Here is a 14,980-nt window from a genome sequence, read left to right as displayed (position 1 = left end):
TAATGGGTGTTTTTTTATAATAAGATCCCCTTTTGCCATCACAAGGGGAGCCAAATTTTAATGACCCATTTTTTCACATGGTTTACCAAAATTGTTATTGGGTTGATCTTTTTCATGTTTTCTAGGTTGATAGAAGCACTGGGGACCCAATTATAGCACTTAAACTCGAAAAAAAAAATGTCATGACATGTCCCCTTTAATGTCCCATAGTTTTAGGTATATAAACATTTCTAATAATTTACATATATGCGATATGTTGCTTTTATAATATAAATATTGAATTCCACATCTGTTGAAGCTCTCTGTTTATATTGATACAAACAACTACCTTGCTCTTGTCCGCTACCTAAACAATAAGTACTATTAGTAATAAACATGCACTCACGCTGAACATTGATGGTAATTGAAGTTTGGCGGCCAGCAGGGGCGGCAGGGTTTAGGACTCTGCAGGTGTAGGTACGTCCAGAATCGCTATCCTCGGGCACCATGGGTAACAAGCTAACAGCTGTCTCTCTCTTTCCATCCTCCATCAGACTCTGAAAAGATAACGATACGGTGTACAGCCAGTTAAAAATCAAATAGCCTGAAAACACAAAACCAATGATTCTATCCACAACCATTGTTTTTATGCACTGTACATTTTGAATTCAAAACAAGAGATGTGAATAACGGACAGCATGGTTATTAATGGGAAAATACTTTTTTTAGTGAAACATTGTTTCGCCCTAATAAGTTCTGATATAAAACGCAGCTGTTTCTTTCATCTTATTATCACTGTTCAAATCACACAGACATGATAATCCTAATCTAATTGTCCTATATTTCCTGATGCGAGCCCTAATTTAATAAGAAATTCCCATGATGCCCGTAATCCCATTTGATGGTAAGCCTGTGCCAGCACTGTAGGCTGAGCATCGCGGAGAGTTAAAGCCGCCATCAGTATAGCGAGGCAGGTGAGCGTCCGTGTTTTACGATGCATGCCGGGGCATTTTGCCGTTAGCACTTTATACCAAAGACCTGTCTATCAGCTCTTCCCGGTGCACATCATCTTTAAAATCTATTTATTGTGCGCAGGAAATCAATACGCCTAAGTGGGAAGAGGTGTACAGTCTAGGCAGATTGCTGCCCGCTGGAGAGCCTTAATGGAGATGAGGTACACTTTTTGGATGGGGCTAAACTAGAAAATTGGAGGGAAGGTGCGTAGCTCTGTACTGGTGTAGGGGAATTATGGGAAGAGGGTTCCCTGGGGAGCCCGGAAGGGGGGTGGGTGGGGTAAATCGATGACGGGTCACATGCTTAACCTCAGATACGCTGAAAGCATTTTTATGCTAGATGGAGTCACGTCGCCGCCTGTCATCAGCCGTCTTCCACTTTCTACCCTTTCTCTACATGACTACCTTCACTTTAATCGCTTCTTTGAAATTCATTTGGTGTCCTTACATCAAAATGGCTTTGCGTTTTCCTCTTTCTATTCTCTTAAACAAGGTCTTCAGTGTTCATTCTTCTCTAATCTACTTTCCAAGTTTTATCTCTTTCTCTCTCTCTCCATTCGTTTTTGTCTCTCTTCGCTCTATTCACTGCCGGCTCTTGCTTCTTTAAATGTGTCGTTTAGTGTCGTTTAGCGTGGTCAGAGAGCATGACAAATGTGACACTTTCGCACTTGCAGCCGGTTCACGCTCCACTGCACTTCCCATTGTGTTTCGGCATTGTTGTGGCTGATTTCCCCCTCTCTCTTTTCCTTTCTCTTTGCTCTTTCTCTCTCAACGGAAACTGTATCAAACGCTTATGCCTGTCTGAGCTTTGACATGCTCCAGTTATGCTCGAGTATTAGAGCAACAGAGAGTGAGAGAAAATAGAGGCACAAAAGAAGGAAGCTGATGAGGATGTGCAGGGATTGAATTCAGGAAAGAGCGAGAGTGTTTGAAACTTAAGGTAAAAACTGTGAGATAGACGTAATGTGAAGGGTATAAAGGAGGGATCATCTCGAAGTTGCAATCAGGCATGATGACTTCGGATTTTCACGGCTGTCAGTAAATCTATCAACTAGCCTTAAAGGGATAGTTCACCCCAAAATAGAAATTCTGTCATCATTTATGGCCGATTCACGCGGTACGCGTCAAACGACAAAATCGCCGCGACCTACAGTGGAAGCGTTTCGTGCAGCATTTAGTGGCAAGATGTTATCTTCAACGGCACCTGCCGTGGATTTTGGGTGCACAAGCAAGGCGTGCGGACAGACTCCGCTTTATCTCTGTAACCGCCCCCGTTTTGCTGCTTTCCCATGTCTTCTATTGACAATGAACTAGCTACTCGCGGGTGTCGTCGCTTGCCGCGTACAGTGTGAAACGGCCATTATGCCGAGTTCAGACTTCATGATTTTCAAACTATTCTGTTCATAGATGTTTTCACACTGTGACTTCCATAGTAAGAAAAATAAAATCAACTGTGTGCTCACCATCATTTAACAAAATATTTTCTTTTAGGTTCAATAGAATATAGAAACTCATACAGGTTTATACAACATTAGGGTGAATAAATGATGACAGAATTTTCATTTTTGGGTAAACTATCCCTTTAACCATGCACCCACAATCTTACCTTAGAGTAGATGGTATTGTGCATTATCTCTCCATCTCTGTACCAGGTAATCTCTGCGGCGGGTTTCGCTCCAGACGCTCGGCACGTCAGGTTATGAGGGGTGTGAGCTTTCAGTTTGACCACCGGCCCTCCCTCCACTACAGGATCTGAAGGTGGCACTGTTAGAAAAAGAAAATTTAGTTTAATTGGGAGAAAAGGTATGACACATGTGGGCGGTTTCCCGGACAGGGCTTATCCTAGTCCCAGACTAAAACGCATGTTTGAGCCTTAATTTAAAAACACCTTGCACTGACATATCTTAACATGTTTTTGTCTAAAGATGCGCACCAGTATTGTTTTATGTAAGGTTTGTTTGTAAAAACTTGAATGTCCTAAAATTTTATAAGGCCTGGATTAATCTAAACCCTGTCCAGAAAACCACCCTATGGATACCAAAGTAATTTCCAACGGATAAAAACCCACGGATGGCAAATAACAGATCAAGGTTCATCTGTGACACTGCAAAACTAGCAAACACCATTGTGAGCCTTACATAGCTAATGGGGCGTAGACACCAAACGTGAATTTAAAGATTTGTGTGAGTAGATTACATACAAAGTCAATGCGAAGACGCAAATAGACGCAAACTCGCGCGTGGCAATGTGAATGACGCGAATTGGCACGAAAACGCATCTTCAAGCGAAAAATTTGCATGACACAAAGTTAAATCCAGAAAGTAGTCTTGGGCGAGGAACGCGATGCTTAGCGTTTGGTGTGTACACAGCATAAGGCCGATAGCAAATAGCATGCGATGCTATACATATACCTTAGTGGCATATAACATACAGAACAAATTTTTCATATTATTTTTAGGGCTGCACTGATATAAAATGTATATGACGATACCGATATTCAATTACTTAGAAACCGGTAGATACCGATAGTTTTGCTTTTTACTCATTTCAAATCATTTTGTGATAAAGTCCTAAAAGTTTCACAGTATGAGTTCCAGTGCATTTTCCCATCACTTTTAAGTGCCAGCATAGACAATCGGCCGCTGTAAACAATCGGATGATGTCCGATAGTGGGAAATAATGCTTTTATCTGCATAATATATATCAGATATATATATCACTGAGTTTGTACAATCTCGTGTACAGTCACTGTGTGTTTGTACATCTTTACACCCAACTATATATAAATTATATACTCCAGCTCCTTCTTGACTGCCCTGTTGAAACATTTATTTTCGCAAGCTGATGTTTGACCTATAGACTGGTAAATGTACAGAAAGATTGAAAGAGACTGGCTCTTTCTGAAAAGAGGTTGAGACACGGCTCGTGCCCTTTTTACATGGGTGAGATTTGTCATTATGAGTCTATTTACAGGCACTCCGCCGCAGGCCCGTTTCATCTGAATTACTGATTCGTTCATTTGTTTGCATGGCTGTGCGCAAGCCTTGGGCAAATAGTGTCTGCCACCTTTGATGAAGGTGTCCATCTCGCCGAACAAGCAGAAACACACACACACACACACACACACACATAAAAAATAGTTGTCTCCATCTTCTCAGCCACGTTTTCTCTTGCGTCTCCCCTGCTTCTTTTCTCTGAGCCAATTTCTGTTTTTGTATCGGAATTGTCAGAGGTCTTTTCGTCTGTCCTGCCCAGGCGTTAATGGAATCCGTGCACGAGGTGATTCTAATTTCCATGCGGATTCCCTGGACTGCACTCCTGTCGTTGACTTCTTTGACTCTGCTGGATTGCTTCGGTCTCATCCGGCTGCATTGATTTCCCCACATGCCCCTACATGCACGTACACACAAGAACGCTCGCACATACACGCACACAACTCGCTCTGCTTTAGTCTGGGAATCCGTTGAACGTCGGCGGCGTGCACAAAGCCTATTGTTGTTAGCCGTGCTTTTCTTCTCGGTGTGCGTGTGCCAACTTTGCCTTGTTCAATAAGAGGTAGAGTTCTTGTTATTGCGCAGTTTGCAAAAATCTCTCTCAGAGTGCAAACTCTTTAAATTGCCCCATATTCTCTGCTATTCATGCACTTCTGCAGTGGAGGGAATTTGTGTCCTCAGCAGTTATAAAATGCATCCTTAGCTGTGTCCAAGTTGGACCACCAGGTGTCAGCAGTGCAGTACCGAGCTGCAATCCCTAGCGATTGCCCCCCTTCAGTATCCCTCCCCACCCACTGTCGCTAAATGCCGGAGAATATGTAGATCAATCACATAGCGTTAATGTAAAAGCAGCCCTGCGGTTGATGAATTCTGTGAGTCACTGTAGAATGTGCTAACTGTGCAGACTTTGACTTTTAACCATTCGCGCAAGTCATTTGTGACTGCCGCAATCACATTTCCCTGGCCCTTCGCCTTGTTAAGTGTCAGGAGGCTACTGAGAGAGAGAAATGTTGAGGTGGGGGTGGTACAATTGCTCAGTGCTTCTGTTTTAAAAGACAGTCCTGTTGTGGCATGATTTAAAATTGCGAATAAATAATGAATGTATGACTTATGATTGCACGGGGGTGGGTTACACACAGGGTTTAATGCAGAGAAGAGAAATTTGCAGTGTTACGCATTTCAGGCCATATTTTAAAAGATGCTAATGAAATTGGGGACCATGAGGAATGTTCTAATCCCACCTGTTTTTAATAATTAGTTTTATGGCAAAGGTTTTTCCTAGCTTTCAATCACACCTACTCAACTTAAATCAAACAGTTCTTACCCAGCACTGTGAGTTTGGCTCTGTGTGATCGTAGTCCAGCCTGCGTTGCTTGACATTCGTAGACCGCATCATCACCCAGCTCAGCTGAATCGATCACCAGGCTGTGCTCGCCCGATAGCGGGTCACCCACCAGTGAGTAACGCACCCAACCTGTTACAGCAAAACACAAAAAAACATTTGAGATATAATACAGGCAATGAAAGACAAGACTACACCCTATTATTCTGTGTGGTACATTAGCATTTGTGTGCCACCCAGCGTAAGCTCTGAACGACAACACGTGAGGCGGCTCGCTCATGCAGCCAGACGATGCTTTCAAAAGAGACGGCGTTAAGCGTACAGGTTGCTAGTTTCAAAGCTGCTCGGGAAATCGGTTTCAAATGTCAACGCGTGACATCGGCTGTGATTGATTCTCCACCAGACGGCTGAGATGATTAGACAAATTAAACGCTAGTTTGCATTAGCCGCCGTGTTTGTTTGCGTCCACGTTTCTTCGCTTAATAGAGCCGCCTCGGAAGTCAGGCAGTGACATTATTCAAACACACAAATCTGCTGCTGAGGAGAACGGCTGCCCTTTACGGTACCTGCCAATCTATGATAAGTTTTATCTCCCAGTTGCTAATTGGAAAGGAAAAGATGGAGATAAGAGGGGACTAAGCCTCGGTAAATGGACTTCGATACGCATTACGTACCTCCTAAAGGCCGAAGTATGGTCCAATTTTTACCTGTAGCTATGTGAGAGTCCGCGTACTGGGCCTGTGACGCAATTTTTGTCATTAGGAAAGTGAGCGAGTACTGTACGCACACGGCCGCATTTTTAAAATTGCACGTACATTGTACGACAGAAAATTAAAAGTTGCGATTTTCTAGGCCGATATGGCTAAGAACTATACTCTTATTCTGTCGTAATAATCAAGGACTTTGCTGCCGTAACATGGCCGCAGGAGACGCAATGATATTACGCAGTGCCTGAAAATAGTCCCCTGTTATTGAAAGTTACTAAGGAGACTATTTTCGGCTGCTGTGTTATATCATTGCGCCTGCTGCAGCAATGTTACGGCAGCAAAGTCCTTGATTATTACGCCAGAATGAGAGTATAGTTCCTAGCCATATCGGGCTAGAAAATCATAACTCTTAATTTTCTGTCGGTCTTAGTACACAATGTAACTACAGAAGGGTCAAATTTTAAATAAGAAAAATATTGGAACTCTTTGGTTATTTTTATTTTTGATTAGAATCTGATGGTCTAATCAGATTCAATGGATTATGCTAAGCTATGCTACAAGTGCTACAGCCAGACCCGGTGACCGGCTAAATGGATTCCAAAACGATAAAAATCATATGTTTAACTCTAGGGGAGCTGGAAAATGAGCATATATGGCACTTTAAGGAAGTTTCAGAACTTCGGTCTCGCTACATAATTTGGTTGCTAGCTTTCTAGCTAATTACAAACCAGCGCACATTGACATTTATTTACGTTCACTTCATTTTATTTCCTTTCAACTAAGAGCTCTTAACTTAGCGATCTTTACTCACCAGGTAAATCTCGTTCTCCACCCAGTGCCAGGCCATCTTTTGTCCACTGCACCATGCCTCGATATCCCACGATCACACAGGGCAGGGTCACCGATTGGCCGGCAACAACCACTTGGTCCTGTGGCTGCTGGGAGAAGTAGGCGGCTTCAGACACTGCAGGAAGACCAAAACATAGCAGCAGGAGATTAATACCTCGGTTGCTATTTGATCTTATGATGTAATTATGTATCAGAAGGCACGGTAAAGCAATACATTAGGAGCAACATATAGCTGCAATAACCTGATTCAATACATCATTGCGCTTTATGATAATAGACAGCCGTTTGAATCGGTGCCATCGGCTGCGGATACAAAGGCAATAGACTTGAGTCTCCTACTTCCAGCTTTCTTTTAACTTATCAATCTTGACTATTAGGTGCTATAGTTGGATTATCACGGTGAACTACAGAAAAGCTCTCCTTCCTAATGCCTATCTATCTTTTCGCTCTAACCAGTCCAGCTTTCAGGTCAGTGATTTTGCACAGGGAGAGAGATGGGGAAAGCACAGAACACATTAGCGTGATAGTATTTTAGTGCTGATTCAGCAAGACCCATTCCTGCGCACATTCACAGTCTTTCTGCCGCTTGTAATACCCTTCCAGTTACACAATGAAACATGGTTTGCTTGCGATACTATGGGCTATAGGAACATATAGTACTCAATCGACTTCAGTTCCTCCTTTTAAGAGAAGTTTCACAACCGGTCACATCACTGCGTCGGCTTGTTTTTCTCCAGCACCAGCAAGTGGCATTTTAAAGTATGCGAACTGATTGATGCAGAAAAGGCTAATGTTGCATCATCTCCATGCTGGCCGGAGAATATCACAGGCCACATTTCACAACAGTTTGGTTTTCTGCACTTGTTGGCAAGGAATCCGGGCGTCAGCTGGTCATGACTTATTTAACTCTTTTCTATGCCCATATGGTAGCGACGCATAAAAATGGCATCCCGTTGAGCCCCGAGTATCTTCTACCACTGCCTAGGGGGGTGTGCTGCGTTTTTGTAAAAGTGTATGTTAAATAATCAAAGCAGCTTTCGGCGTCCCATGAGGGCTATACGTCGTAAAACACAAGAGATTGCACCTGCCACTTCACCGTCTTTTTTGTTTAATATTTATTTATTTTTACTTTTACGCTCTGCTGCCATCATTTCACTTTTAGCACTGCATTTGCAAAACGCTCTCCGTTCTTGCACTACTGAAAAAGTAGACAAAAGCAACAAAGAGTCTAAGTCAACTCGTCGTCTCTTTCTCAACACTACTTTCATGTACACACACAGATGTCTTACACACATTACTGCATTGCAAGAGCTTTATGATTGGATCTGGTGCATCATGAGCCCTCTTGAAAGTAGAAAGATGGCAACCGGCCAGAAGTAACTAATCCATTCACGTGGGATTTTAGCGAGAGTGAGAGCACAATTTAATGGAGGTTTAGAAGGGGAGGGCTGTAACTGGTTTCTGTGAAAGAAAAGGATCGCCCCCCAATTTTTTTGCTTTTCCTCCCTTTTCTTTGGCCTTTTATTTCTGCGTGGTTAAATAGGAGAATGGGGTGCCAGTGGACTATAAAGAGGGATCTATTCAGCTGGTGCTAAACCCCTCTGAAACTTCTCTCTTTGGACCAGAGATGTTTAAACAGACCGGGTAGGGGGCTCCACCCCGGGGGGGCTGGCAAGACGGTGAAAGGAGGGCAACATACGGTGGCCAGAAACACGCCATTGTCCTCTTGTCCCTTGGTTTTAATAGGCCTCTTCATTTCCAATCAATCCTGCTAAATGCAGGTTTAATAGCTTTTCAATAGCGCCCCCCCTCCCCGAGGGAGCCCGGGATTTTCTTTCTCCTCCATACTCTCTCTGTTGTTCTCACTCACTCTTTCTCTCTCTCACTCACTTCATCACCCTCGCTGTATTTCTTTGAGCTGAAAAGAGGCTTCCGAGCTTGGCTGACAGAGTTTGGTCGAGACTCAATTATCCACTCCATCAAGGGGTGCAGCAAAGTCCATCCCTCCCTTCTAACCTCCTACACAACCCTCCCCACCCCATCCAACGTTCTGTCTCAGAAACATAAGCTTTGTCACCCTTCGAGGCAAAGGCCAGTGCAGATTTCAGGTTTTTTTAAACTTCTCTTTTCTCCCACTTGTGCTGATGGTCCTATTTTTTTTCTCTCGTGAGGATGGAGAGAAAAGTAATAGATAGAGAGAGAGAGATGTGGTGAAATAAAATAAAAGTATGCTATTTCTACCAGAAGTCTTACTACTATTCAACTAGATGGACAAATAAATCAACAAATAATGATACAACGGACATATTTTGAATAAAAGTGATATTGCAGTTTCAAAAAGGAATAAATAGAGAAAAGATATAACGTTTAGCCTTTTTTGCTACCTGCTTCCTTCCCGCAGTTCACCCTGTAAATCACAAGTGCCCCATTCCCATGGGAACTGCGAGAGTACCAGAACGGCCAGATCTTTTTCTGAAAAATACTGCTAGTGGTGTCTTGAAAAAGCCTTGACTGTTAGTTTCTGTGCTGCCTAATGACCTCTCCAAACTTTAGTATTACACATTTTTCATTACTTTTATTGTGGTTACTTTATTATTGCTATTGCAGCTTTTCTTGTTTTTCTCATCATATAGTTTTTGATTATGACACTATTCTCACTTACTGTAACTCTTTTCCCGCCATCGTTTTTTTTAAAAGTTGCCAGCATTTTTCATGATTTTCACAAAAGTTTAATGCCTTCCAGAAAATTTTCTTCTTAAAAGGACATTCCACTTTTCCAGCTCCCCTAGAGTTAAACATTTGTTTTTTACCATTTTGGAATCCATTTAGCTGATCTCCGGGTCTGGCGGTACCACTTTTAGTATAGCTTAGCATAATCCATTGAATCTGATTAGACCATTAGCATCGCACTAAAAATAACCAAAGCGTTTCAATATTTTCCTATTTAAAACTTGACTCTTTTGTAGTTACATTGTGTACTAAGACCGACAGAAAATTAAAAGTTGCAATTTTCTAGGCAGATTTGGTTAGGAACTATACTTTTATTCTAGCGTAATAATCAGGACTTTGTTGCCGTAACATGGCTGCAGCAAGTGCAATGAAATAATGCAGCGCCTGAAAATAGTTCCCTGCTATTTAAGGCAACCAAGGGGACTTTTAATTTTTTGTTGGTCTTAGTACACGATGTAACTACAGAAGAGTCAAGTTTTAAATAGGAAAAATATTGAAACTCTTTGGTTATTTTTAGCACGATGCTAATGGTCTAATCAGATTCAATGGATTATGCTAAGCTTTGCTAAAAGTGATACAGCCAGACCCAGAGATCAGCTGAATGGATTCCAAAACTGTAAAAATTAAATGTTTAACTCTAGGGGAGCTCGAAAATGAGCATATTTTCAAAACAGTGGAGTGTCTCTTTAAAATATATAAACATACAATATATCAAATGAAAGAACAGACTCTCAAAAAACATTTTTCATCAGTTCTCCTTTTATCACCTCTCAGATATGGGAAGGTTTCTTGCAAATTTTGAGCAAAAAGCTGAGATAATTCAATTTTTGTGAAGGACTTTTGATAGAGATCAGAAGCAGGACGATCCTCAAAACTTACACGGACATACAGCTGTTTGCCCTAGGGTGATACTTCCGGGTTTTATAAGTTGCGGAAGAGCACCACCTGGTAGATAATAGCGGTATTGTGGAAAGCCGGAATTATTCGTCATTGGCAGGAAGCGTTTTTTCTTAATTGACGAGTTAACTCGTCAATGGCGGGGAAAGAATTAACATCTTCTGCTTGCTCAGCAAGCAATAGCTGTCATTTCACTGTCTAGGTTAACTATAAACCATATGTAGTCCGGCTATGAGTATCCCTCTTCTAGCCAAAATAAACTTCAATTTGGTTGCATGCCAAAATAATTTGCAACGTGTATAATATTCTATCATATAAGTCAACAGTGATTACGAGGTGTTGGTTTCATTTATTTATTTTAGACATCTATTAAATTTTCACTGACACCTCAAGTTTCAGCCTAGACGTCTGGGCTATGTTTGAGTGGCTATTAGTTAGATGTCTTTTAAGGCAAAATTGCTTTCTGGGTAATGACTCATATTAAATGTGTTTTTTAAATAATGGTCAGTATTAATTTATATGAGAGTTGTTTTTGCCATGCAACAATAATTCAGGTATGATTCTTCTGTCAAAAACTAAACTCTTTTTGACGTTATTATTAGCTGGAGTATTTCCACGCCGGGTCTTTAACCGTATGTTTATATACAATCATTCTTTTTGTACACTCCTGCCATCCCTGGAGCGCCACTTCTATGAGATATTGAGTCTTTTTACAGATTCTGTAATTGTGTTGTGCTTCTGGGATTCTCCTTTTGCATCAGGTACTGGATGAGCATCGATTGCAATTAAAGAATCTTGCCCCAGCATCTAAATGTTTACGAGCGGTGATAATTCATCAGGCTGAGTCGATGTTTAAGGGGCTCCGTACATTCAATAGTTCCTCTTTAGACCCCTCGCTGAGATCTGTCTGCGTTCATCTCTTTAATCACTCTCTCACAAACACACAGAGACATTCATAGCCCGCATTCAGATCCGTTTACAAGTTGCGCGCTTGTACGGATGCGCGCGCAACAGGCCGTATTAGCGAAATCAAAGCATGTTTTATTGCCTTTCCAACGATCGCACGCACAAACCCACATATGCAGCGAAACGAGTTCACACCACGGGAGTGATTCAGCGCTCTCCAAATCTCGCTCGGAGAGAAGCTCAACAAAATATCGTGTGTGGTTAATGAGTCATTTCAAATTGGAATAATTCCTCCTTGCTGAATTAGCCAATTCTTTAACGGCATGTTAGCGGCTTAATTACATGAGTTCATTCCTGACAGAGAAGGAAAGGATGAAAGACGAATAAAAACGAGGAGGTGTACAAGAGCAATGGCGGAACTTTTTTTTTTAAAACGAGAAACCTTTTGAGGTTTTTCAAAGCTGCACTTGCTCAGCACGCCCTCGAAAAAACGACAAATCGGTCTTGGCGTGAACAAAAACTTTGAAAAGGTGTTAAACAGGATAATACATTTTGTACTCGCACAATGAGCAGGTCAGACAAAGGGCTTGGCCCTAGCAATGTCATTCGCAAGGTACCCAAACAAATAAACGTGTACGGGATAAGACAGAAAAAGCCGCCTCGATGTGATTCGCTCCACAGTGTGTGGCATCTGCGTGTGCCTGTGTGTTTATCCGCTCCCCCCTTCCACTAGTAACAAGGTCACAACACACTTGGCCTGATACACTTTAATCCGGATTTTTTCGAAATGGAATATCATTTCACGGCACTGGATGGAAGCGGAGAGGAGCGAGTGTTCGTGCGGCGGCGTAAATAGGCCAGGCGTGCTGCGGGGATTGCGGCTGGCATTTGGTTGCAGCTTTGACACAGTGACTTTTTTTGTCACACGTTAAGTGCAGCTACAGTCAGGCCTGACTCGAGCATGACATATTAAACAGCTTTGCTTTTCTCCTCTCGCTTTCTCTAGTTTCTCCAGGCTGTTTCTGGAGACCAGCATGTATCTGAGCGGAGAGTCAATTCACTTGCCTCAGTGGGACAAACAGATGATTCCTCTCTGGTCTACCCCAGCTAACATTGGGGAGTCTTGATGGTATTAGTCAAAGTATGTTAGTGTGCATGTGTGTGTGGTTTTGCCCCTGGCACAGTTGCAGATAAATCAGAATATTTATCCAATGTCAAACCATATTTAGCCCCGTCTCAACCCTGACTTTGACTTTAAACTGTAAAGTTATTTCAGAGGGATAGCATAAACTTAAATGGATACTTCACCCAATAATTTGTTCTGAAAAGTTGTTCCAAACGGTTTTTGCGCAATCAAAGGGGCGGGGCATATGCGTCATGATGTATTTTTTTATTATTTAAAACACTCAAATAAAACCTAATTTTGAAGAAACTATGACAGAAAATGAACACATACTAGATTATTAATGAATTAAATGTTTTTAACAGATACCTCTAACGAAAATAGCTTCGTGATTAAGTGAAACTAAAGGGTTAATAAACCCATACTAAAGCAGATGTTGTAGAACGTCTGGCGAATGATGATAGATAGCGCAAAAATTTTAAAAACTGATTATTTCCAACTATTAATTACATTATATTAAAGGAGTTTAACTACTGTAGCATGTAAATAAAGCACATAAATAACGTGAGCAAGAGCGCTCAACAATTATATCTAATCAACAGGCACGAGAAACTAGCAGGATGCTCAAACAACAAAATCACCAACTTACTTTAAATTTGCAAGAACTATAGACTAATACAATAACAGGCTTAAATAAACCCAAAACATCAGTCCACTTACAGTTCTCACGGACACGTGTTTTATCAACTGGCTATCCTCCAGACATGACGGACCACATCTTTATCTCATTTCGGCCGTGTGTCGCGCGTGCACGCTCGCGGTGTGATGCGCGTCCGCGCTATTCTCCGAGATGTTTTATCAACTGGCTAGTTATCCTCCAGACAGTGACGGTCTGGACCACGTTTTTCTCATTTCGGCCGTGTGGCGCGCGTGCCCGCTCGCGGTGTAAAGTGTGTCCGCGATATTCTCCGACATGCACTTGACGGCCTTTTGTGCAGCGAAATGTTTTTTTTTTTGCAACATGACGCACAATGCAATGCTAACAGAAGTTTACTTACAGGCTGTAAGTCCGAAACGTGAGGAATTATGATAATATCGGTCTTCCCTACATTACCAATCCCAGGAAGTAAACTCTTGCCTACAATCCGTGTATTTGTTGTAGTCCAAGAAAAGAGATTTACGTTGGAGGTGATAAATTGCATCATCGTTTACTTTGGGGTTTGTACTTTTTGCATATCGTTAACATGTACTAACACACACCTACACACCAAAGAAAATGTAAAAAAACGTGAATCTGACAATAGGTGCTCTTTAATAACATTCAAATCTTTTGAATCGGACAAGCAATGTTTGATCTCCTCCTCTCTATCTTCTAACTTCTCTCGACCACTCTATACATTATAAAAATGGCCAAATTAATAATAATAATAATAATAATGCTGAACAATTAACCCTTTTCACAGCGCGCTCTTCTTTTTAGTATAGAAAACACCTCAAGAATCGTCCTCAAGAAGAAAGATGAAAAAGAGGAGAAGGGGTGAACGAGTGCAGCACAGAAAGCAAAAAGAGAAGACCAGTGTGAAAAAAGTAACTTCCCGGAAATAAACAGGGCTTGCTAAAAGCGATCCATTGTGCCTGCTTCAGATAAGGCCACTAAACCCAAGCTGGAACGAGCCGAGCTCAAATCTGTGCCATGGATTTATCCTTATTGTTTGGTATGGGAAGATTCTATTGTTTCAGTCTCAATGTGGAGGGTGAGTGTGTGTGATAGGGTGTGTACGTGTGTACGGTAGTTTAAGCACATGTGAAGATGTGTTATACCAAAGCCTTTGTACTTGTCTCCAAGCTCCGTTTTGAAAGGTCTCGTAAACAAAGCCGTCTCTTCTTCCTAAACTCCAAACAAACGGAGCGGTATTTGTTTCTGCTGGTTCAGAACCTGTCACAGTTCATTCCTTTCCTCCCTTTCCCCATTCTCATCTTCTGTATACCTTATCTCCTCCCTCGCATACCGGTCACCCCTTTCCTTTCTCTCTTTCAGCATTGTTTTGTGTCTAAATTGCAGTCTAACAGCTTTTTAAGAGCTGTTTCGCAGGGGTTTAATCCTTCTAGTCTCGTATTCAGCCGGTTGACTATTGTGAGGACCTGGCACGGTTCAAGACCCTTTTCAGGACGACCATACAACTCTTCTATCCATCACACGTCTTGCCCTGTCATTCTCTGTCTTCTTCGAGCCTCTGCAATTTCTTTCGCTAAACCCCCATTCGCTTTTCTCCCGTCAGCCAGACCTGATCCCCGGCATCAATGCCGAGCAGGCCCCTTTTCACAGTTACGTAAGGTGTGACAAATTGTTGATTTGCCTTCTCCACGCTTGGTTCTGCTCCTCTACGCATCCCAGACACCCTGGCCTTCACTTACTCGCCTCTTCGCTATCTCGTTCTCCC

At 42.0% G+C, this 14,980-nt stretch overlaps 1 protein-coding gene and 1 long non-coding RNA gene across 2 annotated transcripts in view; one reads left to right on the top strand and one right to left on the bottom strand.

Annotated features, from left to right (window-relative positions):
- kirrel3l (kirre like nephrin family adhesion molecule 3, like) overlaps positions 1-14,980 on the bottom strand; it is a 55,851-nt gene that overhangs the window by 13,671 nt on the left and 27,200 nt on the right. The window contains exons 2-5 of the mRNA XM_055197112.2: positions 6,846-6,998; positions 5,310-5,459; positions 2,599-2,756; positions 386-536 (exon numbers count right to left, since the gene is read on the bottom strand). Coding sequence (XP_055053087.2) covers positions 386-536; positions 2,599-2,756; positions 5,310-5,459; positions 6,846-6,998 — 612 coding nt within the window. The remainder of the gene's footprint in view (positions 1-385; positions 537-2,598; positions 2,757-5,309; positions 5,460-6,845; positions 6,999-14,980) is intronic.
- LOC129438372 (uncharacterized) overlaps positions 1-14,980 on the top strand; it is a 39,773-nt gene that overhangs the window by 973 nt on the left and 23,820 nt on the right. The window lies entirely within an intron of this gene.

This window comes from Misgurnus anguillicaudatus, chromosome 24 (genome assembly GCF_027580225.2).
Source record: "Misgurnus anguillicaudatus chromosome 24, ASM2758022v2, whole genome shotgun sequence".
Taxonomy (NCBI): Eukaryota; Metazoa; Chordata; class Actinopteri; order Cypriniformes; family Cobitidae; genus Misgurnus; species Misgurnus anguillicaudatus.
Note: the sequence above shows the minus strand (reverse complement) of the source record. Positions and strands in the feature narration are given on the sequence as shown.